Source organism: Podarcis gaigeae (assembly GCF_964106915.1).
Source record: "Podarcis gaigeae genome assembly, chromosome: 7".
NCBI lineage: Eukaryota > Metazoa > Chordata > Lepidosauria > Squamata > Lacertidae > Podarcis > Podarcis gaigeae.
In genome coordinates this window covers 2,863,104-2,889,998 of record NC_139683.1, presented here as the reverse complement: position 1 = coordinate 2,889,998, position 26,895 = coordinate 2,863,104, and the positions used below count along the sequence as shown (strand labels likewise).

The following is a 26,895-nucleotide window of genomic DNA, read 5'->3' as shown; positions in this document are numbered from 1 at the left end:
GACGTAACATAAGGTATGACTGTATACCTAAAGCGTTTCTAACATAATGGAGAACTTGAGGGCTAAGGAGATGGGAAAGAGGAGGTTTTGCTTGAGTTTGCAGATAAAGGTGTATGCAGTGCCATTTCTACATGTATCCCTCAGAAGAAGAGGCCTGGATGATGTAGGGCAGAGAGTCAGTTTCTGGGAAATGAAAAAAGAAAAGCGACTGAGAGACCCTTAGCGAGAGGAAAGGGATTTTGAGCTGAGAAAGGAACGGTATTCCCCCCCCCCCATTTCCCAGCTGTCATGGGTTTTCGTAGTTTCTGCATTAAGAAACTTTAATCATTGCCACTGCTATGAGTGTTCTTGGGTGTAATCGGTAAATTACTACTTTCATAAAATTCTGCGCACTACCCTCAAGGTCTGTTCCAGCCAGCTAGCCTTATGCTAACCGCGGCGCGAGTATCAAATTGATTGGGTGAGCGGAACAAAACCTGCTCGATGGCCACAATAAATATCTCTGTTATGTTCTGTAATTTAATGGAGATAATTTATTAAGGAAAGCATGCGGTATGGAATGGAAACATTTCACAGGGTTAAATTAAATTGCCCTTGCTTCTTGAATCCGGGGTGGCTGGTCGGTTTTGAAGCTGGGGTGGCTCTAACCCGGGGTGCCCTCCAAATATTATGGACTCCAACCCCCCGACTGATAGGCGCTGGGGTCCGAAGCATCTGGAGGGTCCTGGGTTGGTGAAGGCTGCACTAAGCCCAGCCGTCCAACCGGCCCTTGGTTCTGTGAATGTGCACACAGGCCGCGCGATACGTTGGCCGAATCAAGGCCCAGTGGGTCACCGATTGTGCAGGCTTGAACTACAGACGTGAACTAGCAAAGATCATGGGTCATTTCCCTTTGTTGGCAAATGTCCCTTTGGCCCTGCCCGATAACAAAGAGTGCAAGTTATTTAATAACAAGCTGATTTAGAGCGTGCATTTCTCCTCAAGTCGTGGCACCCTGGGATTTTGGATGTGTCAGCCTACCCCGGTCCATTTTATGGCGTTAAGTCACTCTGTTGCCTGCGGGGGATGAGAGATGGTGAATTATTGCTACCGCAACCTGCCTTTCCCCAGAACCTGTATTGTTCCCTATCCCTGGCACCATGATTGAATGGTGGTACGAAATAAATAAAATTGACCTCTCCCTATTAATGGCATGGGTTCACTCAGTTTGATTTGTGTGGTGTGTGAGAAGCGGTGAGAAGTGGTTTCAGTCGGAAATACCCAGAGGTTGGGGGAAGGGACTTTGGGGCTTCTGCTACTTCTGACCACAGCTAATAGCCTGCCTGAGAACTGCATTGGAGAGCAGAAATGTGTTGATGTCCATTTCTAGTCTTGTCCTCAAAGTCCTGGGTCAGGCAACAGGTAAATAGGGATATTAAGGAAATTCTGCCCTTGGTATGTTCAGTTGCCACCTCTCCATTTTGATTCTCTGGCCCCATATCTGCACAAACTTACTATCCCAAAATACAGACGTGCTTTTACACTTTCAAGACTGGATGTTTTGCCATCTGTGGTACTTGAGGGTCGATTCCAAAAGATCCCACCTGAGAAACATCTTTGCCCCTGAGGAGACGGTAGCACTGAAACAGTGGCACACGTCCTCCTGTCCTGTACCCTCTACAAAGACCTGAGGAACGAGATCATCACCCCACTAGTACTAACCATCCCAGGGCACTCAACCACTGCCACAATGTCCTTTCTTCTATCAGATCAAAATGAGGAGATAACAGCAAAGGTTGCTAGGTTCATAGCAGGGGCAATCAGAATGAGGGCCACTAACTGACTGCTGATTCAGGATTTTAAATTGTGCTTTAATATCAGATTTTCTTTTCTGCGTATACTGTAATGTTTTACTGTTGCTATGGCCATTGGCTAATGCGAATAAAGTTTTATCTCTCTCAAATAGGGATATATCGTTCAGGAACTATAATTTAAAACAGGAACATAGGGTTCTCCCTTCCTCCCCTCACTGCCCTGATGGCATAGAGCACAACTTTGTAAAGCTTTTTCCAAATGTCAGAGGATGCCAGCACTCCTGTTGTGGTCAGTCTCGAAGATAAGAGGGCCCCACAATCACAGGACTGCTACTTGAGATTTTTTTTCCTCCAATGCCTTTGCTGTGCAAATCTAGGCGCAGATGGTATGATTCAACTGGGACTGGTGGGAGTTGTCCCAAAATCTGGAGGCCTCCATTTGGGGAAGGCTGGTGTAGTTCAAAAGGGTATGGAACAAAGCCAGATGCCACCAACACTTCATACAATTGGCCCATCTTGTCCAGTATTCTTTGCTCTGATTGGCAATAGCTTTTCAGGGTTTCAGAGTAGAGAAGGATCTTCTCCACCTAAAATCTGAGAATTGATTCTAGGACCTTCAGCATGCAAAGAGTGGGCTTCACAATTTCGCAGCCAAGGACTCAACTATGAGATCTGGGGCAAATTGCTCGGTGTCTAAAATGGGAATAAAACTTGGTGAAGGGTTGTGAGAACAAAGGTGAGGAACAATTAATTAGATATCTGTTCAAAATTTCAGATGTGGGGTGGCAAACACATAGCAGGATTCATGAGGGGTCTATCTGTAGCAAAGTTCTTTGCTCTATTTTAGAATGGCTCTTGAATGAGTGAGAAGGTAAAATTCAAATTGCCACGGTGTTTGGGAACAGAGCATCGTCTCTACTGACATTCTCTGCAGCTGGCTGCTCCATTCATTCCCTTGTTCCACTTTAGTCCCATGCCTTCATCCAATTTGTTCTGTACAAGAAAGCCCCTAATTGAAGTGGTTTCTGAGATGGGCTATTGCTTAGCATGTGCCCTGCAGCTAAGAAAATGTGATTATTTTGCTTAAACTTGGCAATAAATACTTTGAAAACATGGTGCTTTTATTTCAGGAAGATGGACTTTATTAGTGATATAGAATAAGGCATGAATTCTAGTGTATTTTTTTAAAAATAAGCTCTCTCATTGACATTACAGAAAAGGAGATAATTCTTAAATATATTAGTGAGCTTAGTACAAACAATCAAAGGATCATTCTGTAAAAGCAAATGTGGCACATAAATGGAATATGTTGCAACCTAGTGTAAACAACCGAGGATCTTGTGGCATCTTAAAGGCCAACAAATATATTTTGTAAGCTTTCATGGGCTAAAGCCCTCTTTATCAGATGCACAAAGGTGTCGTTTAATTGGTAGATATTAATATAACATCATGATGGAGAGGAGACACTAAAAAGGGAGGAAAAAGGCTATGCTCAAGATTGTCTAGTAGCATGGCAGAACCCAAATATAGGCGTGGTTCACACTGTGACTTAGCTTTACAAACCACAAGTTGTCCCACAGACAAACAAACCATGGCTTGTTTCTCCAAAGTTTGTTTTGTTTTCCAGCTGTGCTTGCCTGTTGCCATTGTAGCTTGGTGAGCATCTAGGGTGGGGTGGCCAAACAAACCTCTGGTCAGACCTCACCTGGAGTACTGTGTCCAGTTCTGGGCACCACAGTTCAAGAAGGACACTGACAAACTGGAACGTGTCCAGAGGAGGGCAACCAAAATGGTCAAAGGCCTGGAAACGATGCCTTATGAGGAACAGCTAAGGGAGCTGGGCATGTTTAGCCTGGAGAAGATTAGGTTAAGGGGTGATATGATAGCCATGTTCAAATATATATAAGGATGTCACATAGAGGAGGGAGAAAGGTTGTTTTCTGCTGCTCCAGAGAAGCGGACACGGAGCAATGGTTCCAAACTACAAGAAAGAAGATTCCACCTAAACATGAGGAAGAACTTCCTGACAGTAAGAGCTGTTTGACAGTGGAATTTGCTGCCAAGGAGTGTGGTGGAGTCTCCTTCTTTGGAGGTCTTTAAGCAGAGGCTTGACAACCATATGTCAGGAGTGCTCTGATGGTGTTTCCTGCTCTGCAGGGGGTTGGACTCGATGGCCCTTGTGGTCTCTTCCAACTCTATGATTCTATGAAACCATGGTCAGTGCTGGGTTGTTATGTAACACCAGACCATACTTAAAATGAACCAAGGTTCGTAAGCCAACAGCAAACCATGGCTTTGGATTGTGGTTTGTTGGAAGTAAGAAAACCATAATTATGTCACTGGGCTGGGCTCACACCATAGTTTGAATAAGCCATGGCTTAGTATTATGTGCAAACCAGGACATGCGCATTCGCTTGGACCTTATGTTCTACATCCAGCCAAAGTAGTGATGTACAAATGTTAACAAATGTAAACCTAAACCAAGATTACTGCTGCTAAAGAACTGGCACTGCAAATCCTTCCTGAGCTAAAAGTCCTTGGTTAAGGTATTGGATTAAAATACTTCTTAAATATTTCTAAATTGGTTTGTTTTTTTAACACAAATGAGATCCTTTGTGCCCAAGTGGTTCTGTGTGCTCCTTATCTTGCTTGAAGGGTTTAAGAACAAGGCAAATTCTCCTGGATCTTGCCAGAGCCAGAACCTGTGTCTCTGCTGCATTAGGATCCTTGATAAGCATTGCTAGCTACTATTTGGAAGTCCTTTCAGCACACAGACTTAGCAGAGCTGATTTGGCACTAATTCCCCTTCAATGCCTCCAGCTGAAGCAGATTGCCTTGAGAGGCAAACGTTGGAATGCACTTGGAGCCCAATAAAGACGTTTAAAAGTTTCAACACTCATTGTTCTGATGTCCTCCATTGGAGCAGCCAACTGGCTTTTGGGGGGTGGGGGTCGCAGGTGAAGTGTGTTTGATTGCATGGATTTATTGCCTATTAAACTGTGGCTTGTGATCATAAAGTGCTGCTTAAATTCTGGCATAAGTAGATCTCTTTTTCTCTTTCCAAAGAGCCCCGGACTGAATAAGAGTGAAAATTAAATTCCCCTCTTAAACCAAAGGAAAGGCCTTCTCAGAAGCCGATTCCGGTAGCAATATAATTAACCTCTCGCTGTGCCATTCTGTGGGAACATATTGAGCAACCTCTGTACTAATCACCCCATAATACCCGAGTCTGCTTTCACACTGAAATTGGTAACAGTATTAGAGTAATCCTGCCTCTTTTCTTTTTAGCGCTGGGGACCTGAGCCAACTGGGGAAATCAGAACAAGAGCTGTTGGGGCTGAGCAATAGGGCAGAGATACTTTTCAGGTGTTAACTGACTTAACCTGCAGTGTCAAGTGTGGAGGATTGTCTGGAGGTGCCTGGGAGCACTGACAAGCTTCCAGCAGATTTATGGTCTGCCCAAGGGTAAGACGTAGGGGGAAACGAGACAATCTCTTCATTCAAACCAAGCAGGATAGAAAATGCTGGGAGGAAGCTTTGGGGTTGTGCAGGACTCTTCTTCAGCTGCGTATGTCCCAGGCCAAAGAGAACACATATTTAGGTTGGGTGGAAAGCAGGCATGGCTAAGAAGCAGGGTGCTGGTTATTGCAGATACCAAAAAAGATGGTGAATGTGTTGATATTGGAAGAAAGGGCACTTGAGCAGGTAAAGTAGCCAGGACAGTTCAAAATCTGTCAACTCAGCATTTGTTGGTGTCAGTGTGTCCAACAGTGCCTTTTTCAATGGTGCCCATCTGGGGTTGGACCAGGCAAAAGCTAAGGTCAGGCAAAGAATCATAGACACTGAGAGACAACAGGACTCAAGGTGCCCCGGCTCTTCTTTCTTGTATCCAAAAATGCTGGAAGGGCCTTTACATGCGCCAGAAGCTCGGCTCTGCCCTCGCCGGTCCTGGAAGGAGCCTTTAAAAAAGTCCCATATGCTCAGAGACTTTGCGCCTGTTCATTGGGGGAGATAGGAAGCCCAGAGCACTTGTTCTTTAGATGTCCCTTTTATGAAGAGGCACATAGTGAGACCATTGATCCCCTGCTGGTGAGGCCTGCTGACCTCCCGGAAAAGCAAGAATTCGATCTTTTCCTGTTAGGCAAAGATCATAAGACGACCCGGATGGTAGCCAGATTCTGTGTACAGATGTGTAGGGGCAGACCATCCCCCGACTCAAACTAGTTCATGAAGAAAATCCCCAAACTCAGTTCCATGGGTGACTCTGGGTCTCATCTATGCGGTAAAGGTAAAGGGACCCCTGACCATTAGGTCCAGTCGCGGACGACTCTGGGGTTGTGGTGCTCATCTCGCTTTACTGGCCGAGGGAGCCGGCATACAGCTTCCGGATCATGCGGCCAGCATGGCTAAGCCGCTTCTGGTGAACCAGAGCAGCGCACGGAAACGCCCTTTACCTTCCCGCCGGAGTGGTACCTATTTATCTACTTGCACTTTGACGTGCTTTTGAACTGCTAGGTTGGCAGGAGCAGGGACCGAGCAACGGGAGCTCACTCCGGCGCGGGGATTCGAACCGCCGACCTTCTGATCGGCAAGTCCTAGGCTCTGTGATTTAACCCACAGCGCCACCCGCGTCCCTTTTGCTCTTCTGACTCAGTTCTTATTGCACTGGTACGGCCTCTCCTACATTGGACACCCCCTTACACATGCTGTCAGAAACCGGAGTAGGGGTAGCTCAGCAATAAAAGTTAACTCAAAGGAACCAAAGCAGCACAGGCCTACTGGTCACAGCAACTCTTCCCAGTAGGTCTTGCCCCAATGAGGCAGTTTTGAGCACTGAAGTTCCTCTGCTCTCTAAGACTCCTCCCCTGATTCCTTCCCTAGCAGCCTAAGGCTCCTTCGTTTTGTCTCTCTTTGCTATGTCCTTTTGTTCTGGGCATCCAGGGCGGAGGGGAGCTGGTCACAGCAGGAGAGAGAGATTCCCTGGCTTATTCAGCAATCAGTCTTGATTCCCCTCTGCTTCTTCCTCTGATACTGCTCTGCTGACCATGCCACAGCAGACTGATACTTGGAACTGATTTCAGAAATGGGTTGCATCCCACCAACAATCACCAACTCTGTAATGTTGTTGTTGTTTAGTTGTTTAGTCGTGTCCGCCTCTTCATGACCCCATGGACCAGAGCATGCCAGGCCCTCCTGTCTTCCACTGCCTCCCGCAGTTTGGTCAAACTCATGCTGGTAGCTTTGAGAACACTGTCCAACCATCTTGTCCTCTGTCGTCCCCTTCTCATTGTGCCCTCCATCTTTCCCAACATCAGGGTCTTTTCCAGGGAGCCTTCTCTTCTCATGGGGAGGCCAAAGTCTTGGAGCCTCAGCTTCAGGATCTGTCCTTCCAGGGAGCACTCAGGGCTGATTTCCTTCAGAATGGAGAGGTTTGATCTTCTTGCAGTCCATGGGACTCTCAAGAGTCTCCTCCAGCACCATAATTCAAAAGCATCCATTCTTCGGCAATCAGCCTTCTTGATGGTCCAGCTCTCACTTCCATACATCACTACTGGGAAAACCATAGCTTTAACTATACAGACCTTAACTCTGTAATAGCTTGAAGTAAAAATAAAACGTCAGGGTGTGTGTTAAAGATAGAATAAAATCTAGGATGGTACCTGGTTGGACTGCAGTTTGGAAACTCCAATGGGTGTTGCGCCAAACTTCTTTGATAACATGGAATTTTATTGTGTTTCATTTTCACTTGAGCCTTTGTGCATCATTAGACTGCCTTCTTCTGGTTACAGAATATAAACTGGCAACTGGAACTGATACAGAAGTCTTAATTACACTTAAGAACCTAAGGAGAGCCTGCAGGATCAGGCCAGTTGCCCATCTCCTTCAGCATCCTGTTCTCTCAGTGGCCAACCAGATGCCTATGGGAGACATCACTTTGCACTTGTTTGCATTGAACTCCATTTGCCGTTTTATGGTCCATTTGCTCAGTTTGGAGAGCTCCTTTTGGAGCTCTTCACAATCCCTTTTTTTGGTTTTAACCACTCAGCAAACTTGGCCGCTTCTCCGTCTTACTCACTGAGTGAGATGTAACTCTCTGCCACCTTTGGTATGCCCGGCACACCTCTGCTTCCTCCTACATTTCTCCCAGGATTACAGTTCAGCAGCCATGCCTGGCGTAACCTTGTGTTTGCAAGCCGAAGAATTGGCAACGCCCTCAATCCCTCTCTCCAGGGTGCCTCATTTTATGCAAAAATTGGTATAAATAACAATTTTCCACTGTGTTATCCACCGTGCAATGTAGTCTCTTATTCAATTTGTTGCGTATCTGGGGAAATGGGTTGAGAACCCTTATGAGAGATGATTTTTTTTTTTTTAAAACAAGACTGCAAATTCCGAAGGCCTCCAAGCCTGTGGGGCGAAGTGCCTGTTGAGAGTAGGGAGGGAGGGGACTGTTCAAACTGTGGTCTGCCAGCAGGCTTTTTAATATTTAGCAGGTCTCCGGCTTGCAGCATACAGTGATTAAATTTCCCTCTCCCAGTTGTAACGATTCAGCTGGGCAATTCAGTCCTACCCTTAGCATGGGAGCCGGGGGAAGAGGAAAATAGGTCCATGTAAAAAGGGAGGCTCTCCTGTCCTTAAAAATAAAATAAAAACCCTGTTATCTGGTGGGATAGTCATAGCACATGTTGAACTAGTATTTTGAATTGAATTGAATTGCTGTGCAGCTTTATTTCAATAACCTTTCACAGTAAGGCCCAGAAGAAGAGAGGAAAGATTAATATGTGAGGCCCCCCTAAACTAAGGATGGGAAAAATATTCTGCTTCACATCCCTAGTGACTAAATTCGTAGGAGCAAACATTACATTTCTGATAAGCGTTTTGATCCTTTGAGATTTGTGAAGAAGCAGCAGCATTAATACTCCTTAACAGTCCTATTAAGCATGCCTCCAATGTTGGAGGTGGCGTGCCTTCGGATGCCAGTTCCCGGAGAGCACAAGTGGGGGGGATGTCTGTTGAGGTCAGATCCTGCCTGCTGGTTTCTGATGGGCACCTGATGGGCCACTGTGAGGACAGGATGCTATGCTAGGTGGCCTTTGGTCTGATCCAGCTGCAGGGCTCCTCTTGATTCTGACTGGTAGCAATTCTCCAAGGTCCTAGGTGGGGGACATAATTTCAAGCCCACCATCCTAACTGGAAAGTCTAAGCCAGGACTGGAAAGTCTAAGCTAAGTCTTTGGTCTTTAGCATGGAGAGGATGTGCTCTGGCACTGAGCTTTGTTCCCATCATGCACATATAAACTCACATTCGGGACTTTGGCCACCTCATGAGAAGAGAAGACTCCCTGGAAAAGACCCTGATGTTGGTAAAGATTGAGGGCACAAGGAGAAGGGGACGGCAGAGGACAAGATGGTGGGACAGTGTTCTCGAAGCTACCAGCATGAGTTTGACCAAACTGTGGGAGGCAGTGGAAGACAGGAGGGCCTGGCGTGCTCTGGTCCAGGGGGTCACAAAGAGTCGGACGCGACTAAATGACTAAACAACAACAAAGGGACCCCTGACCATTAGGTACAATCACAGACGACTCTGGGGTTGCGGCACTCATCTCGCTTTATTGGCCGAGGGAGCCGGCGTACAGTTTCCGGGTCATGTGGCCAGCATGCCTAAGCCGCTTCTGGAGAACCAGAGCAACGCACGGAAACGCCGTTTACCTTCCCGCCAGAGTGGTATCTATTTATCTACTTGCACTTTGACGTGCTTTTGAACTGCTAGGTTGGCAGGAGCAGGGACTGAGCAACGGGAGCTCACCCCGTTGCGGGGATTTGAACTGCCGACCTCCTGGTCGGCAAGTCCTAAGCTCTGTGGTTTAACCCACAGCGCCATCCGCATCCCTTATGTATTGATAGCATAAGCTTATCCTGAGAAAAAGAGTCAAAGGTGCTGTTTCATTTCTCTCTGTGGCTTGGTTCTGCTGTCAACTTTTTGCCTTCCTTCCCCAAAACTTCCTCCGCCCCTGGAGAAGTTGAATTCACAATAGGGGCTCAGGACGGCTAGCTAATTCATTCCAGCTGTGGTCAGTGGTATGGCTTGAACCTTGAGATGCTGGTTATGTGCTGCCACCACTGTTGGACCTCCGAAGAAATGAGCTTGTCATTGAGATGGGAGCCCACGGAGAGGAGATGAGCTCAGCGCGTGGAGCTCCCCATTCTGCCATACCTGCTGCGTGTCAGGATAGCTCCTCTGCGGCTGTGGAGATAATGAGGTATGGCAGCATGGGGGGGAATGAAGCCGAAGAGAACGGAAGCTGGAAAACAGCCTAATGATGCGGTCTGGTGGACTGTGCAATGCCTTCCTGAAGCAGCCATCTCACAAGGGAGCGCCGGAACATTTACCCCAATGGAGGATTAAAGAAGATGGGAAACTTGAAAAGGAAGCTGTGTGGATAGCCTTGCATCCCTTCTTGGCTCACCTGAAATGGTGGCAACAATGAGTACCCAAGACGGAAGCACTCTGGGTGCATCACGAAAATCTTCTATACAAGGGAGGGCATCTCAATATAATACATATTGGGTGAATCATTTAAAAATGAATACTTCCTCTTCTTGATCATTGCCCTTCAGGACTCCCATGCTGGAATAGCTTTTGTTGCAGTCCGTTTGCTGGTTCAGCATTAAATCTGGTTTAATTATCATCGGAATATCTGGCTGTGATGTTGAACATCCCAGGGGAGCCAACTCCAAATGAGGAATGTAGGTGATTCTGGAGCTTGCTTGACTCAGCTATTGTTCTTGGGAACAGCAATAACTGTTCTGAAAAGGGACACCCTTTTAGAACACAGCAATTGGGCTTGCTTTGAATTGGGACCTCTCCCCCCAACTGTGTTGACTTCTTTCCAGTGTTAGGGGCTTAGGTCTGGGGGTTGCAAAGTGGGAAGGATCCAGCAGTCCTGTGCATCTCCAGCTAGAAGGATATCTGTGATGGAGAAGCAGCTTTTGCCTCAGGGCCTTGGAGAGTGTGTTTTTTCTAGTCAGAGAAGACATTACTAAACCTGATGGACCAAGGAACTTGCTTGATGTTCAGAGTTCTCCCTTGCTACCAGTCCCCACCTTTTCTGGGATTAGTGACTTCCAGGTGAACTTCAGTCTTGGTACTGGTCTCAAACTCTCTCTCTCTGTGTCTATTTATATATGCCCCGTCCATCTGGCTGGGTTTCTCCAGCCACTCTGGGTGGCTTCCAACACAATACAGTGGTACCTTGGGTTAAGTACTTAATTCGTTCCCGAGGTCCGTTCTTAACCTGAAACTGTTCTTAACCTGAAGCACCGCTTTAGCTAATGGGGCCTCCCGCTGCTGCCGTGCCGCTGCTGTGTGATTTCTGTTCTCATCCTGAAGCAAAGTTCTTAACCCGAGGTACTATTTCTGGGTTAGCGGAGTCTGTAACCTGAAGCATATGTAACCTGAGGTACCACTGTATTAAAATACAGTAATGCATCAAACATCAAAGAGAGGGGGCAACTCCCATCTCTTGCAGGGGTGCAATTAGTGCCAGCACCGTCCGTTAAGAGTTTGGGTGTAATCTTCGATACCTCCCTCTCTATGGAGGCGCAGATTACAGCTATAACAAAGGCGGCATTTTTTCATCTCCGCCAAGCTAAGCAGTTGGCCCCTTATCTCTCTCTTGCCCTGACCTAGCCACTGTGATCCACGCGACGGTCACCTCCAGACTGGATTATTGTAACTTGCTCTACGTGGGGCTGCCCTTGAGACTGACCCAGAAACTCCAGCGGGTGCAGAATGCCGCGGCGAGACTCCTTATGGGTCTCTTCGCTGCGAGATCACATTCATTCGGTACTATACCAGCTGCACTGGCTCCTGGTGGAGTACAGGATCAGGTTTAAGGTGCTGGTTTTAACCTTTAAAGCCCTATACGGCCTAGGACCCTCGTACCTACGGGACCGCCTCTCCTGGTATGCCCCACAGAAAAACCTACGGTCTGCAAATAATAACATCCTCAAGGTCCCAGGCCTCAGAGAGGTTAGGCTGGCCTAAACTAGAGCCAGGGCCTTCTCGGCTGCGGCTCCAATCTGGTGGAACGCTCTGTCACAAGAGACTAGGGCCCTGCGGGACCTGACATCCTTCCACAGGGCCTGCAAGACAGAGTTGTTCCACCAGGCCTTTGGTCAGGGCGCAGCCTGACTCCCTCCTCTGGCAACCTGCACAGAATCTTGCTTAATCGGTTGCCATTAATTTGATTTTAATTAATTTTTATAATGAAATATTTTTAGAATGTGTGATTATTTGATTGTTTGATTATTTGATTATTGTTAGCCGCCCTGAGCCCGGCTTCGGCTGGGGAGGGCGGGATATAAATAAAATTTATTATTATTATTATTATTATTATTAAAAGCTTCCCTAAAGAGGGCTGCCTTCAGATGTCGTCTAAAAGTCTGGTAGTTGTTGTTCTCTTTGACATCTGGTGGGAGGGCGTTCCACAGGGCGGGTGCCACTACCGAGAAGGCCCTCTGCCTGGTTCCCTGTAACTTGGCTTCTTGCAGTAAGGGAACCGCCAGAAGGCCCTCAGCGCTGGACCTCAGCATCCGGGCAGAACGATGAGGGTGGAGACGCTCCTTCCGATATACTTTTTTGAAATGAAGCATGGAGAGGGTTCTGTTCCTGTTATTATTGTCTTGTTTTGGTGCACCCTGTGCCGGCTGCTTTGAAGCGTGGGCTAGCCGTTTGGTTTTGCTCCGCACAAAGGTGCTTGTTGAGGACACGCCACGGGAGACGAGAGCAGGAGTGCCACGGAAGCAGCTGATGCCCACAATGGAGCAGGGGCAGAACAGATACCCATCCGTGACCGGCAAGTCAAGGGTTGGCAGCAGCTTCTGGTTCCCTTGCTTGGGGATGGGTGGAAAAGGTTGCTCATTAATTCTGAGACCCACTGCGATAGAGTCCTGTGCTCTTTGCTTCTGCGTAAACATCACCTGCGTTTGCATGCTGATACGATGAGCTCGCCTGCTGAAACCCCTCGTGGAAAGTATACGGGAAGGTCTCCGATCCTTCCCCACTGGCCTCCCCGCCTCCCCCTCTCCTCCTTCGGCAAGGTTGGCAGGAAATTGTTCAAGGGAGGAAGCATGTCTGGGCGTGAAAGCACCCTCTCAGCAATGCGCCGGGGACTCTGGGTGTGTGCAGGCCGCGAGCTGTGGGCTGATAAATGGTGCTCATATCCCATTCAAATATGATGCAAGCAGTTTCTTTGTAGTTTGTCTTCCATTGCGGTAGTAAAGTTTTTAATTAGGAAAGCTAATGAGATCGATTAGTCATTAGAACTGACCTCCGGATCTCTGCAAGGAGCGTGCATGTGTGTGCCGGGCTGATAACGCGGGACGCCGGGGCATTGTTTGTAATAAAAGCGTAAAGTGTTTGATTTGAGTGAAATGTGCCACGGGGAATACATCATGCGGAGAAAAAAAATTACAACCCTGGGAGCCTGTAATGAAGGGAATTAAACCAACATCCTATCTAAATAACATGATTATCTACACAAAACCCCTCAGCTAGCAAGTAATAATAGAAAACTGAGATGCTTCGGAGAGCCCCTTTCAGAAGGCAGTTAATGCTGAGGGCTCATGCCCGGACTCTGTCAGAGGAGGAGCTCCAGGATGAATGCAACATCCAATTACCGCTGGCAAATAGAGTTTTCACCAGGCACTCGCCTGCCTGTTTTCAGGAGGGGAGGCTGAAAGACCTCAATCATGTGGGATCTCTGCTTATGTCTGTCTGGGTTGGAGCTTCCACATCTGCCCAGGGGTGTACGGAGTGAGGAAGTGTTTGATTGGGTTTCTGATGGATTAGCAGCAACTTGCAGCGCTTGTTCAAAGGCCAGAAGCTGAAGGGCTGGGGAAATGGGTGGAGGGAGCCAGAAAAGATGCTCAGTGGTGCCTCAAACCAGTAATTTTTCCGAGGTCCGGAGAGAGTGAGAGCTCATGGCCACTTGGAGAGGTGCAAAAGGGGAGCTGCTTGGAGTGTTGGGCAGGGAAGGAGAGAGAGGCATTGCTAGAAGAGGGTCCCCCGCTGTTTTTCACCATTACCCATTGGGTAATGGTCATAAAGCATCCCTGAAGAACGTGATTCCTTCTGATGTTGCTCATGGTCCTCTTACCCCAACATGTCCCAGAGGCTCAGGGTGAATAAATTGGCTGATGACACCATGTTAAAAATAGGGATATCTATCTATCTTAAGGTTACCAGATTTTTTTCAATGAATCCAGGGACACTTTTCAACTTCCTACTAAATAGATGGATTTTGTCAGGGAACTGATTTGTAAATCTGGGGACTGTCCCTGGGAAAAGGGGACATCTGGTAAACTCTATCTATCATCTATCATCTATCTATCTATCTATCTATCTATCTATCTATCTATCTATCATCGTCTGTCTGTCTGTCTGTCTGTCTGTCTCACTTCACTCAATTATCAGCCTGCAGGTACCTTCTGAAGTTGACCATGTGAGTCTTCTGAAGTGTACTCAGGTTGGGATTCCCATCAGCTGCTAAGGGCCTGGTGTTTAGCTTAGAGGGGGAAAGATGACTGAAGGGGGCAAAATATGAGAGAGAGAGAAATGATATCACAACCCTTGATACTGGGGTTACCTTCTGAAATTGATGGACGTTAGGCTCAGGGTGGATAAAAACAAGCACTTTTTCACATAATGTATAATCATTAACACATGAAACTCACTAACATAAGACGTTGCGACAGCGAGTAGCACAGGCGGCATTAAAAGGGAGATTAGACAAATTCCTGGAAGTGGCAGAGGAGAGATCTATGAATGACCAGCATCTTGCCTTTGTGACTTGCCATGGGCTTCTCCTCTGTATCTGGTAGGCCACTATAGGAATCAGGGTGCTGAACTAGATGGTGGTTGGCCTGATCCATCCACACGCTTCTTACGCAAGGAGAGTTCTGAAAAAACTGCCCTGGCTACCTGCTTCCCCGGGTCAAGGAGACTGGAACTTGGGGAAGACATGTTGCTTCAACCGTGAAGCAGCTCAGACTTTGAGCTTGCCTGCCTCTAAGCCAGGGCGCTTTCATGCCACCCCTTCTCTTCCCAAGTAGCCTTGTGCGCAACTAGCTGAACACTTTGGCAGTGGGTTTCAAGGTTGTACCTGGTTGGCCCTTGGGAGATGAGGAATGGCCTAACATCATGCCCCAAACTCTGGCATCCTGTGTGTGCAAACCTTCAGTCCTGGGGCAAGTATGCCCAGATCCAATGGCTCTTTGGGGTCACTGGTAGTGTGGAGATTTGTGTGCTTGTGGGGGGAGCTGCTCCCCTTCCCCATCCTCTACACGGTGAGCAGGTGAGTGTCTTCCTGGCTTCTAATCTCCAAGGAAGGAGACTTCGTTGTCCCCCCACAGTTAGCTGCCTAGCAGGGCAATGGGCTTGTCTGCTCTGTAGGCTTTCCAAAGAAGATCGATCAAGAGAACTTTAGTATAGGAGAGCCTGGGATGTGGGGCTGAAATTGAGGACTCACCTGTGCTCTCCCAGTCTTGTGCAGATGACTGTTGGCCCATTTGCTTCGTTGCAAATAACTACTTTATGTGTATCTAATCACGGATTGGACATGCTTGGTGGATTTTATGTGTGGACATTCTATCATTTTATCACATTTCTCTTGTTGTCCACTCTCTGTCTTCAACGTCAGTATATTTTGTGGTATCTCGGTTGCTGCCGTTTCGTGTTACTTTTTACTGTTTGTTTTATTGGTGTGATGTGTTACAATGAGTTTAAAATATTATATATGTGTGTGTGTGTATATATATATATATATATATATGGAGAGAGAGAGAGAGTACAATAGGTCACTTCAGTTTGCTTTCCACAAAAGTGTGGTGCACATTATAAATTAAATAAATCTAACATGTCTTGCAGACATGTTGCAAGGAGCACTGAGAGAAGGGTTTCCTTTGAAGGTTTTCCCCAGGAAGAATAAAATGATGGGCTCGTTGAGCTGCAGCTGAAATGTTGCTAAATTAAGCCCTTTGCACAGGATTTGCCGAAATACTAGATGGCAGAGAAGGGGGCTGGAGGAAGGCTGCCCTGATGCTTTTGTGAGTGCTGGAATGAAGTTCTTTAGCAAAATGGGCTGCTTGGTGAGTGACAGCTAAATTGGAAACTGATCTGTAGAAGGGATGCCCTGGAGACTGACAGGAGGAATGTGACTGGTGTGTTTTGTGAAGTGAGCTAGTGCCAGGGAATTTCTCAAAGCAAATAAGGATGGGGAAGTAGGAACGAGACCTGGTCACTGTTCAGAGAGGCGCACAGCACTGGTAGCATTCCTGGCATTGCTGTGAGCCAGCCTTTGACAACGTGGTGCCCTCTAGCCATTTGGCTGTCCAAAACAGCTGGAGGGCACCAAGTTGGCAAGACCTGGTCTAAGTTCTTGGCTCAGTTTTTTGGCTTTCCCTCTGTGCTTTTCTTTTCCTAGACATCTAACTGGAGGTTCAAGATAACTAATAACATATTTTTGTTATTATTCTGCTGAAATAATTTACTTTACTGATTGAGCTCTGGGAATCCCGCAGGTCTGCAGCTGATGTCACTCTAGTAATGAGTTTTTGGGGATGTGCGTAGCACTGTGGTCTAAACCACTGAGCTCTTGGGCTTGCTGATTGGAAGGTTGGTGGTTCGAATCTGCTCAATGGTGGTGAGCTCCTGTTGCTCTGTCCCAGCTTCTGCCAACCTAGCAGTCCAAAAGCATACCAGTGCAAGTAGATAAATAGGTACCACTGCAGCGGGAAGGTAAATGGTGCTTCATTGCACTCTGGCACTCATCACAGTGTCCTGTTGTGCCAGAAGTGGTTTAGTCATGCTGGCCACATGACCCGGAAAACCTGCCTGCGGTCAAACGTCGGCTCCCTGGGCCTGAAAAGCGAGATGTGCGCTGCACCTTCGACTGGACTTAACCACCCAGGGGTCCTTTACTTTTACCTTTAATCTAGCAATGAGTTTGCTCTTTTGCAGCCCACACTGCCACTTTCAATTGCAGCCATCAAAAAACCAGACTGTATAACCAGCTTGATTCTGAAAGTACTGCAAAGCTAAAAAGATCCTCAACATGTTCAAAGGATGCTCAGGCTGAGACTTTGGTGAATCTCCAAAGGGAGGGAATTTCAGATCTGGAGGACAGCTCTCCTTCGTGGTGTGATGATAAAACTAGAAGGGTTCCTTTGCTTACCACTGAAATTGCAGCTGGACATCTTGGAGGAGGCTGTGTCTCAAGTCTAGAACCTGTTAAGATCATGCCCCATACAGTGGTACCTCGGGTTAAGTACTTAATTCGTTCTGGAGGTCCGTTCTGAACCTGCAACTGTTCTTAACCTGAAGCACCACTTTAGCTAATGGGGCCTCCCGCTGCCACCGCGCCGCCAGAGCACAATTTCTGTTCTCATCCTGAAGCAAAGTTCTTAACCTGAGGTACTATTTCTGGGTTAGCGGAGTCTGTAACCTGAAGCGCCTGTAACCTGAAGCGTATGTAACCCGAGGTACCACTGTATTTATTAAGTTCCTGCGGCCCCAAGGCAGGTCCACAGCAGGCAAGAGGGCTCTCACAACTTGTGAAACAATAATGAACCTTCACATTTTAAAGTGACTACAGTGGTGCCTCGCAAGATGAAAAGAATCCGTTCCGCAAGTCTCTTCGTCTAGCGGTTTTTTTGTCTTGCGAAGCAAGCCCATTGACGGCTTAGCGGATTAGCGCTATTAGCGGTTTAGTGGCTTTTAGCGGCTTTTAGCGGCTTATCAGCTTAGCGGATAAGCGGCTTAGCGGCTTAGAAAAAGGGGGGGGGGAAGGGAAAAAAACCCGCGGGAACTCGCAAGACATTTTCATCTTGCGAAGCAAGCCCATAGGAAATTCGTTTCACAAAGCACCTCCAAAACGGAAAACTCTTTCGTCTAGTGAGTTTTCCGTCTTGCGAGGCATTTGTCTTGCGGGGTACCACTGTAACCTGAAGCGTATGTAACCCGAGGTACAACTGTACTTTGAATGGTGCACAGGAGAAAAGAAGGCAGGGCAGTTCTAGAGTGGGGTATTGCAACCTGCTTCTGTTAGGAGAAGCCGTAACAGCTATAGAGAAGCTGTTTCGCTTCTCAGTGGTTTTAAGGGGTTGCCTTCACGGAGCACAATGCGAGGGTTGCAATACGTCCGGAATTTCCCAGAGATAGCCAGGATTTGGATGTCGGAAACATTGTCCAGGCGGAAGTTGTTGGAGTCTCGTTTTTGGCAATTTCCCTTACAAATCGCTCCAAAACGTCAATTTTTGTGTCCGGATCTTCACAAGAGATGCATCCCTCTCCGCACTCTGACTGTGGGCCTGCAGAGCAAGGGAAGGGACTGGACCACATGGGAGTTCAAAAACATCCTCCCAGTTAATAGCATGGCCTGCCAATCAGCAGCACTTGCCCATCCTCCTGTCAAGATTCAGCTTCATGTTTGCTTCACATCATCACGTTATGTGATGCTTTTGGATTTTAAGCTACCATGAGCCCGAGGGATGGAGTGGCAAAATAAAATAAAAAGTCACTGCTTTCTTCGGGAGTGGGCAGGTTTACTCTCTCTTGCCAGACGAGGTTACTCTGGGAGCTGGTTTTCATTCTTGCAGTAGGTTAGAGCAGAAGCACTTGCAAACAATCCTTAATTAACAGGGGACAGATATTGCAGAAGGTTGATTAATATACCTTTTCCCTCAGCTAGTGTGTGTTTTATTACAAGGCAACAGAAGGTCTTTTAAGCCCAGACTTACAGCTTTAACTTCCTGCCTTTTGTGGGAATTATGAGACTTAACATTACCTTAATGTACCCTTTTTTGTCTTTTAATATACTTTATAGCAACTCTTCTTTTATTAGTCCTTACTGGCAATGGCTTAGTAAAATTATAGCTATAGGTCTTCTTGTGAGGAACCCTGGAAAGCGGATATGCTGGCATAGCATGGAGCTTTGTCGATGGGAGTCAGTCCAAAAATTCTATTTTATTTATTTATTTAGGGAGGTGCACACACACACAATTGCAACAAACACATTGCTTGAGTGTACGAAAATCTCTTAAGTGGTTTGCAATGTGGAATTATCCAATCCATGCAGACTGGTGTGTGTGTGTACTATTGCAATGTTGTTGTCCATTTATTATTATTACTTATTACATTTCTATACTGCCTTTCATCCAAAGATCACAGGGCAGTTTACAATATAAAAACACAAAAATACAGACCACAATAACAAACAAAAACACGCCCCACCCCCCCTCGCAAAAATGCAATGCTTTCAGAGCCAACTTTTGTTCACATTTTTGCTAGAGCTCAAGTTTGCTAGCCTCCATTTGATAATGTATTCTCTTTTCTCGGGAGCCAAGTAGCTGTTACTTATTAATTTATTATTGCCTTCTACATATTTCTCAAGGCGATATGCAAACATGCCGCAAATGCAGCTATTAGTAGACTTTTGTCGCTACACTGAAGTATCATGGTAGAATTTTGCCCCGGAAAGCAGTAGGCAGTATCTCAACCAAGTCATGCTCCATGTAGTCCCAATGAAGCCAATAGACTTAAGTTCTTCATGTCCATTGATTTCACAGGGTCTCATTTGACTTTGTCACAAGGCTGGAGGAGAGAAGCAGCAATGACTTGCCAGCACTGGGAAGGAAGTGGCAGAGCTAAGTAGGACTTGGGTCTTTTCACTGGGTGTGAATGGGATGAACTTTTTGGAGAGCACTGTGAAACTCCTGGATGGCAGCTTTGAGCAAAGCTCCAGCAGACCATCTCTGTCTACGGCAGTCGCCTTCCAACTTTCCATGCCCAAGACCCACCTTTATCCTCCAAGCTGTTTTAGACCTACTCTAGAAGCAAAAATGGGACACAGGTGGCGCTGTGGGTTAAACCACAGAGCCTAGGACTTGCTGATCAGAAGGTTGGTGGTTTGAATCCCTGCGATGGGGTGAGCTCCTGTTGTTCGGTCCCTGCTCCTGCCAACCTAGCGGTTCGGAAGCACGTCAAAGTGCAAGTAGATAAATAGGTACCGCTCCGGCGGGAAGGTAAACGGTGTTTCCATCTGCTGCCCTGGTTTGCCAGAAGTGGCTTAGTCATGCTGGCCACATGACCCAGAAGCTGTACGCTGGCTCCCTCGGCCAACAAAGCGAGATGAGCGCCGCAACCCCAGAATCATAGAATCATAGAATCATAGAGTTGGAAGAGACTACAAGGGCCATCGAGTCCAACCCCCTGCCAAGCAGGAAACACCATCAGAGCACTCCTGACATATGGACTGGACCTAATGGTCAGGGGTCCCCTTACCTTTACTTTTAGAAGCAAAAATAGCCTAGATTTGCTTTCTGCCTTCACTCTTCCTCTGTCAGTCCATTCTTGATCACAACGTAAGAGTTGCCTTGTAGTTTCAGACCGAAGACCCCTCTAATCCAGCAGTTTGTCTCCAGCAGAGACCAGTCAGATACTTCAGTAGTCTTCTTTTGCTTGTCCACGGCATCTGTCAGAAAGAGGTGCACTGCATCTGAACACGGAGGTTCTACTGTGCCTCTCTTTGCTTCTTTTCTGTCCAGGAGATGGCTTTGCTGCTCTGGGTGTGACTTGCCTTGTGTGACTTGATTCACACAACTCATTGGCAAAGGGCCACCACCATTGCTCGGGGGGGGGGGGAGCATCCGCTTTGCGTGCAGGAAGGTCCTGGGTTCCATCCCTGCGTCTCTCAGGTAGGGCTTTGAAAAAAGACCCCTTGTGTGAAGACCCAGAGAGCCATTGTTTCCAGTCAGTGTTGACAACACTGAGCAAGATGGACCAATGGTATAAGGATGCTTCCTAGCAGTGAAGGTTTGTGAAGCAGACAAGTCATCCTGCTGAGTTGTTAGAGAACCTAGTTTGGTGGTAATGCAGAAAGGATGATTCCTCCTGGTTTGAGAGGAGCTAATTCTTCTTAGCTAATTCTACTCTTGAGAGTCCCATGGACTGCAAGAAGATCCAACCTCTCCATTCTTAGGGAAATCAGCCCTGAGTGCTCACTGGAAGGACAGATCCTGAAGCTGAGGCTCCAAGACTTTGGCCACCTCATGAGAAGAGAAGACTCCCTGGAAAAGACCCTGATGTTGGGAAAGATGGAGGGCACAAGGAGAAGGGGACCACAGAGGACGAGATGGTGGGACAGTGTTCTCGAAGCAGCCAGCATGAGTTTGACCAAACAGTGAGAGGCAGTAGAAGACAGGAGGGCCTGGCCTGCTCTGGTCCAGGGGGTCACGAAGAGTCGGACACGACTAAACGACTAAACAACAGTTCTACTTAACTAGGCCTGAAAATGTGTGTTACCAAGCTCATGGTGTCTGCTACCTGCCTCTGGGCAAAATTTTGGCTCCTTCTCTAGAGAAGGGGACCACCCCATAGCAATCGCCTGTGGACTTTCATTTGGTGCTGCTCCTGATAGATTGCCTTTTAGAAGTTGTCTAACTTAGCTAGTAGGGAATATTAAGGTTGCATTTCCCAAGGCAGGCAGAAGACATTCAGAAAAAAAAGATAAAGATATATATGGGCCTCCTTTTTTCCACTTTCCACCTTGCAATAATTTTAATTAGAGGATTCCCAAAGGAGGGGGGTGGGGGAAGAGTCATCTCTTCAAATCAGTTATAAAACCAGCAGACTTCGTCTCAGCATGTAGTGTCAGCTTTAATTATCTGGGCAGTTATAGCTGTATGTTATAAAAGTCAGGCAATTAGATGCATTCCTTAAAGCTGTGGAAAAAAATTGCTGGCTATCAAGAAGGGGAAGAAACAGAATCAAACATATAGCTGTTAATTGCATGGGGCATTCAGCAGAAAAAATGGTGTGTATATCACATTGCAAAATATTGTGAAAGTAGAAATGATTAAATACATAAATCTGTTTGGGAGTGTAGATGTCGCGGATAAAGGTGTTCTTTCTAAATGACTGCAAAATGTGTCCAAAGACACTCAACGGCACAAATAGGAATCCTTTGTAATATTCAAGGCAGGCAGCCTAGGCACCCACTGCTCCCCAATGTCTTATAAGTGTGGAATCCTTGGAGGAGGCCAGAAGGTCATCATTCCCTGCTCCCCAATACAGGAGAAGGCCCACACAATCACAGGCGAGCCCACACAATTGGATGTGCTGCACTCCAGAGACCAGGGGAGGAGGCTGGCCACAGAGTCAAATGCCTGCAGGACAGAGCCGGTTGCTCTAGATGACTCAAACAAGTGAGCCAAGCCACATGCTACAAGGGAAGAACAAAAGCTGTTCATCTGATTGGGGGGCAGAGAGGTAGGGCAAGGGGCTATGTGGGAATTCGTAGTGAGAAGTGTAGCTCAGGGATATGGTGGCACTTGAGGATCAAAAGACACGGGGCTTCGATGTGAGAGGTGCTGCTGAGCGGGTGTGTTGTCATTGTAGGTGTGATGAAGCTGGGTTTGGGTGCTTCCCTTTGGCAGAAGTTGACTGTGTTGTTCTTGGTTTGGCGGAAGGCAGCAGTTGCTGGCAAAACGCCACTGAGGTCTGTGCCTGGAGCTCCAGAGAAGCAGGTACATCTTTCTGCTAATCTTTTCAAGTTCAGGCAACAAAGGACTTAGATGAGAAGCAGCCCTTGGAGGTTGCTGAAGGCTTGATTATAGAGGGCGGGTTAGGATGGAGAGACAAGGGGCAGCGTTCTGTAGGTTTCACAATCTGCTCCTGGTGAGCGCACAGAGGGAACTTCAGGGGTTTTCTAGTCCAGTGCCCGCTTGAAGCCTCCCTCTGATAGAAACCTGTTCAACCTTTTCTTTGAACGCTCCCATGGAGAGAAAGGAAGCTTGCTTCCCTGCTGCATTGTTTGAGCTGTTAAGATGCTCTTCCGAATGTTCAGCCTATATATCCGTCTTCCTCAGCCTAGTGGGAGTTGTAGTGCAAAACAGCTGGCGTGTACCAGCTTCGGGAAGTCTGGCATAGCTTAAATGGCAGGTCTAGGAAAAGGCTTCTGCCTGAGAGCTTGGCGTCTCGACCAACCTTTGCCAACCCGCTGCCCTCCAGATATGTTTGGTTTACAAGGCCCATCCTTGCTGGCTGGGCTGATGGGAGTTGAGGTCCAGAATATCTGGAGGACACCAGGTCATAGAATCATAGAATCATAGAGTTGGAAGAGACCACAAGGGCCATCGAGTCCAACCCCCTGCCAAGCAGGAAACACCATCAGAGCACTCCTGACATATGGTTGTCAAGCCTCTGCTTAAAGACCTCCAAAGAAGGAGACTCCACCACACTCCTTGGCAGCAAATTCCACTGTCAAACAGCTCTTACTGTCAGGAAGTTCCTCCTAATGTTTAGGTGGAATCTTCTTTCTTGTAGTTTGGATCCATTGCTCCGTGTCCGCTTCTCTGGAGCAGCAGAAAACAACCTTTCTCCCTCCTCTATGTGACATCCGTGAAGGCTGGTCTAGAGTCTAGACTATACTGAGTTAGATAAGCCTGTGATCTTACTCAGTGTAAGACAACCATTGGTTCAGTTTATGCAGGGTATGTACGATTGCATCTTTGTGATCAAAACCACTGGTGGAGGGGAAAAATTGGTTCCCTCCTTGTCCTTTGGCCGTCCATTCTTCAAAACCCTTTCACAATGTTTGTTACCAGATTTAAAATCTGAGATAGATTAACCAGAGAATATATATTAATGTTTCTAATGTGGTTTTTAAATTCCTGCTCTATCTTGTAGTACTTGAAGGAAAATGGGAGCATTTTTGCTTTCAGCTCCCGTGAGAACTGCCTGATCCTGTAATGCTCTTCCGATGTTCACAGTTCTGACCATTTTGCACTTGGGGAAAGTAGTCAAATTTGTAACCTATTGAGGGATATTATAACCATGAGCTCTGTTTTATTAAACGGTGCTCCATTTTGTATGTATGTGTGGATGAGGATTCGTATCTATGCAATTCAGCAAAGAGTTGATCCTTTTTTCCACGACCCCAGTCTTGTTCTACATATTTCTTCAGGCCTGCGTTAATTTCTTCCTCCTCTCTCTTTAAATCCCAGGCTCCAGCTTCCTTCTTGCAAGCCCCACAGCCAATAAAGTGGTGAACACTCGCTACAGGATTGTGAAGAAGGCGGCAACTTCTGCTCCTTCGGCCTCTGCAGTGTCTTTTGGCAGCCCTGCTCACAGCTGGAAGTCCAGAAGGCTCTCGACATCCAGGTAGAATTTTTGACACAGCTTCGACCATTGTTCCAGCGTTGGTACCATGTTATAGTGGGCATCTGTTCACAACGGCTGATGAGTTAAAAAAGGCCATATCACATTGTTCTTATGAGTGATGGAAATGTTTGATGGTCTATTGCAGGGGTCAGCAAACTTTTTCAGCCCTCCCACCAGATGTCAAAGAGAACAACAACTACCAGACTTTTAGAAGACATCTGAAGGCAGCTCTGTTTAGGGAAGCTTTTCATGGTTGACGGTCTATTGTATTTTAATATTTTATTGGAAGCCGCCCAAATAAATAGCCGTCTAAATAAATTATTATTATTATTATTATTATTATTATTATTATTATTATTTTGTGGGGCATAAGAATTTGTTCATTTTCTCTCTCTAAAATATACTCTGGCCCCCCACAAGCTCTGAGGGACAGTGGACCGAACCCCTGCTGAAAAAGTTTGCTGACTCCTGACCTAGGAGATACCTATTTTACTGTATTTTTGGTTTCTATGGAAGCCGCCCAGAGTGGCTGGGGAGGCCCAGCCAGATGGGCGGGGTATAAATAATAAATTATTATTATTATTAAAGCCATGGGGCCGTTAGTGTGGTTCTTCAGCACCTGCCAAACAACTTCTGATTCTGTTGGTCTCTTTCTGGACAGCTTGGGCTAGAGGAGGGATGCCATGATGATGATAATAGTAATAATAATTTTATTATTTACACCCTGCCCATCTGGCTGGGTTTCCCCAGACACTCTGGGCGACTCCCAGCAGAATAGTAAAAAACATGATAAAGCATCAAACATTAAGAACTTCCCTAAGCAGGTAACAAAACCTAAACCATGGAAACAAAATTTGTTGCTTTTGATATATGCTCCTGCCTTATCAATGAATCATTTGGGTTTGGTGGTCATCTCAGCCTTCACATCAGTATCTGATCAATATTTGGTCATCACGTTGCATGTATAGATTTTTATTTTTGTAACCAGCTTATTGTGCTTTAGGGAATTCTTCAGATTTTGTGGCATATAAGTATTATACATATTTGAGGCTTCCCAGTGTTAGAAAACGTACTTTCAGCCCAATCCAATGTGCTTGTTCTCATAGGTAGGTCTCCCTCGGTTTCTTGGGAGTAGGCTGCATGGAGGAATTTATAGGATTTCATTATTCCTCTGCTAGCATTTGCTTTTATTCATTTTTCTGTTTCCCCCTTCCAGCTTTTCCATTTCCAGCCTGAATAAGTTGCCTCTTTCTCCCCATGCTCCGTAGAGGTTGTCATCCCTGTCAAACCCCCCTCTGTTAAGATCCCTTCAGCGGATGACCAGTTGCAATTTGCAAGCAATTAGTTTAAGGTGCTCAACTATATTATAAAGTTTTGCAAATGAGTGTGGCAGCTGGCTTGAAAAGGGGGTGGGGGGAGAGAATGAATTTTAAAATCAAATAGAATAAACTTCCTCAATTACTTGGTGAAATAAAAGAAAATGCTGATATTCCCGTTTTTTAAAAGCTGATTATACAGTATTTGTTACAGTTTGAAAACAGTTTAAAAATTAAGAACCAGATGCTTTATCTGGGAACTTCTGTCACCAGCAATTTAGTAACACTTGACAGTATCAAAACAATTGCTATTTCAAGAATTTAAAATTGGAGTACAGCATTTACCTTCCTAAAACAATTGATTATCCCACCCAGCCCGCTTAAGAATAGCTTTATGTAGAGTACAGATTCTGTTTATGAAGGGGGAAAGACTGAGACATCGTATACGTGAAGATCATTCGTGCTTATTGTAAAACAAGAACTGGTTTTCCGTTGGAGGGTAAACTCTGCAACTCTGAATTCTTCTGGAGGAGGAAACGTACGGACGGCTAAAGCCAAGTCACAAAGCCCTACTTTATTCTTATTTTAAGCCCGACGGTGCTGTTGGTTGCAGCAACGCTGCATTTAGGCGGACTGATCATCTGCCCGTAAACCTGGCATTGGATAGGCATGATCCCTGACCATGTGATTGACACCCCTGGCTTAATGGATATTCCCAAGAATGCGTGAACAGATATTCCTTTTGCAAAGCACACAGGCACATTCCAGCTGATCTGGCTCTAAGAGTTGTGTCATTCCTTTGTCGTCCGTCTTTTTATTTTTACCCCCACCTCTTCCCAAAGGGCCCTGCAGATTTGCAGCATCATGGGGACCGAATGTTATATCTATGGATCAGCTGCTTCTTTCATCACATGGGTACCTGTCCCAGATTCTGTTTACCCAGCTGCACCTCTTCTCTATATCCTTGTTATGTCCTTACTCCCTGGGTAAATTTCCTGCGGGCGTCACTGAGGAGTCCATCACCGGGGATGCAGCCAGCCTTTTTCGGACAGTCTCCTGGGGGTGGAAGCCGTTCTTCACGTGGGCATTGTGTAGCATGAGCCCAGACTCAAACCCTGACATCTCCAGAAAGGGCTGAGAGAGTCCTGGAGAGCTGCTGCCAGTCAGTGTAGGCAGTACTGAGATAGATGGGCTGACTCAGTGCAAGTCAGATGCCTATGTTCCTTTGCATCCACCCTAAGGTTTGGTGTGTCCATTCTCTCTCTCTCTCCCTCCTCCCTCCCTCCCTCTCTCTCTCTCTCTCTCTCTCCCCCTCTCTCTCTCTCTCTCCCTCCCCGTCTCTCTCTCTCTCTCTCTCTCCCTCCCCTCCTCTCTCTCTCTCTCTCCCTCCCTCCCTCCCTCTCTCTCTCTCTCTCTCCCTCCCTCCCTCCCTCTCTCTCTCTCTCTCCCTCCTCCCTCTCTCTCTCTCTCTCCCTCCCTCCCTCCCTCTCTCTCTCTCTCTCCCCTCCCTCCCTCTCTCTCCTCTCTCTCTCTCTCTCTCTCCCCTCTCTCTCCCCCCCTCTCTC

The 26,895-nt window shown here is 46.7% G+C and overlaps 1 protein-coding gene across 2 annotated transcripts in view; it reads left to right on the top strand.

Moving 5' to 3' along the window:
- Positions 1-26,895, top strand: part of ZC3H3 (zinc finger CCCH-type containing 3) — a 273,959-nt gene that overhangs the window by 67,170 nt on the left and 179,894 nt on the right. For both annotated transcript variants that reach the window (XR_014566778.1, XM_083749076.1), the window contains exon 4: positions 23,858-24,014. Coding sequence is in view for 1 of the 2 variants with exons in the window: in XM_083749076.1 (XP_083605202.1) it covers positions 23,858-24,014 (157 nt within the window). In the remaining variant the exon portion in view is untranslated. The remainder of the gene's footprint in view (positions 1-23,857; positions 24,015-26,895) is intronic.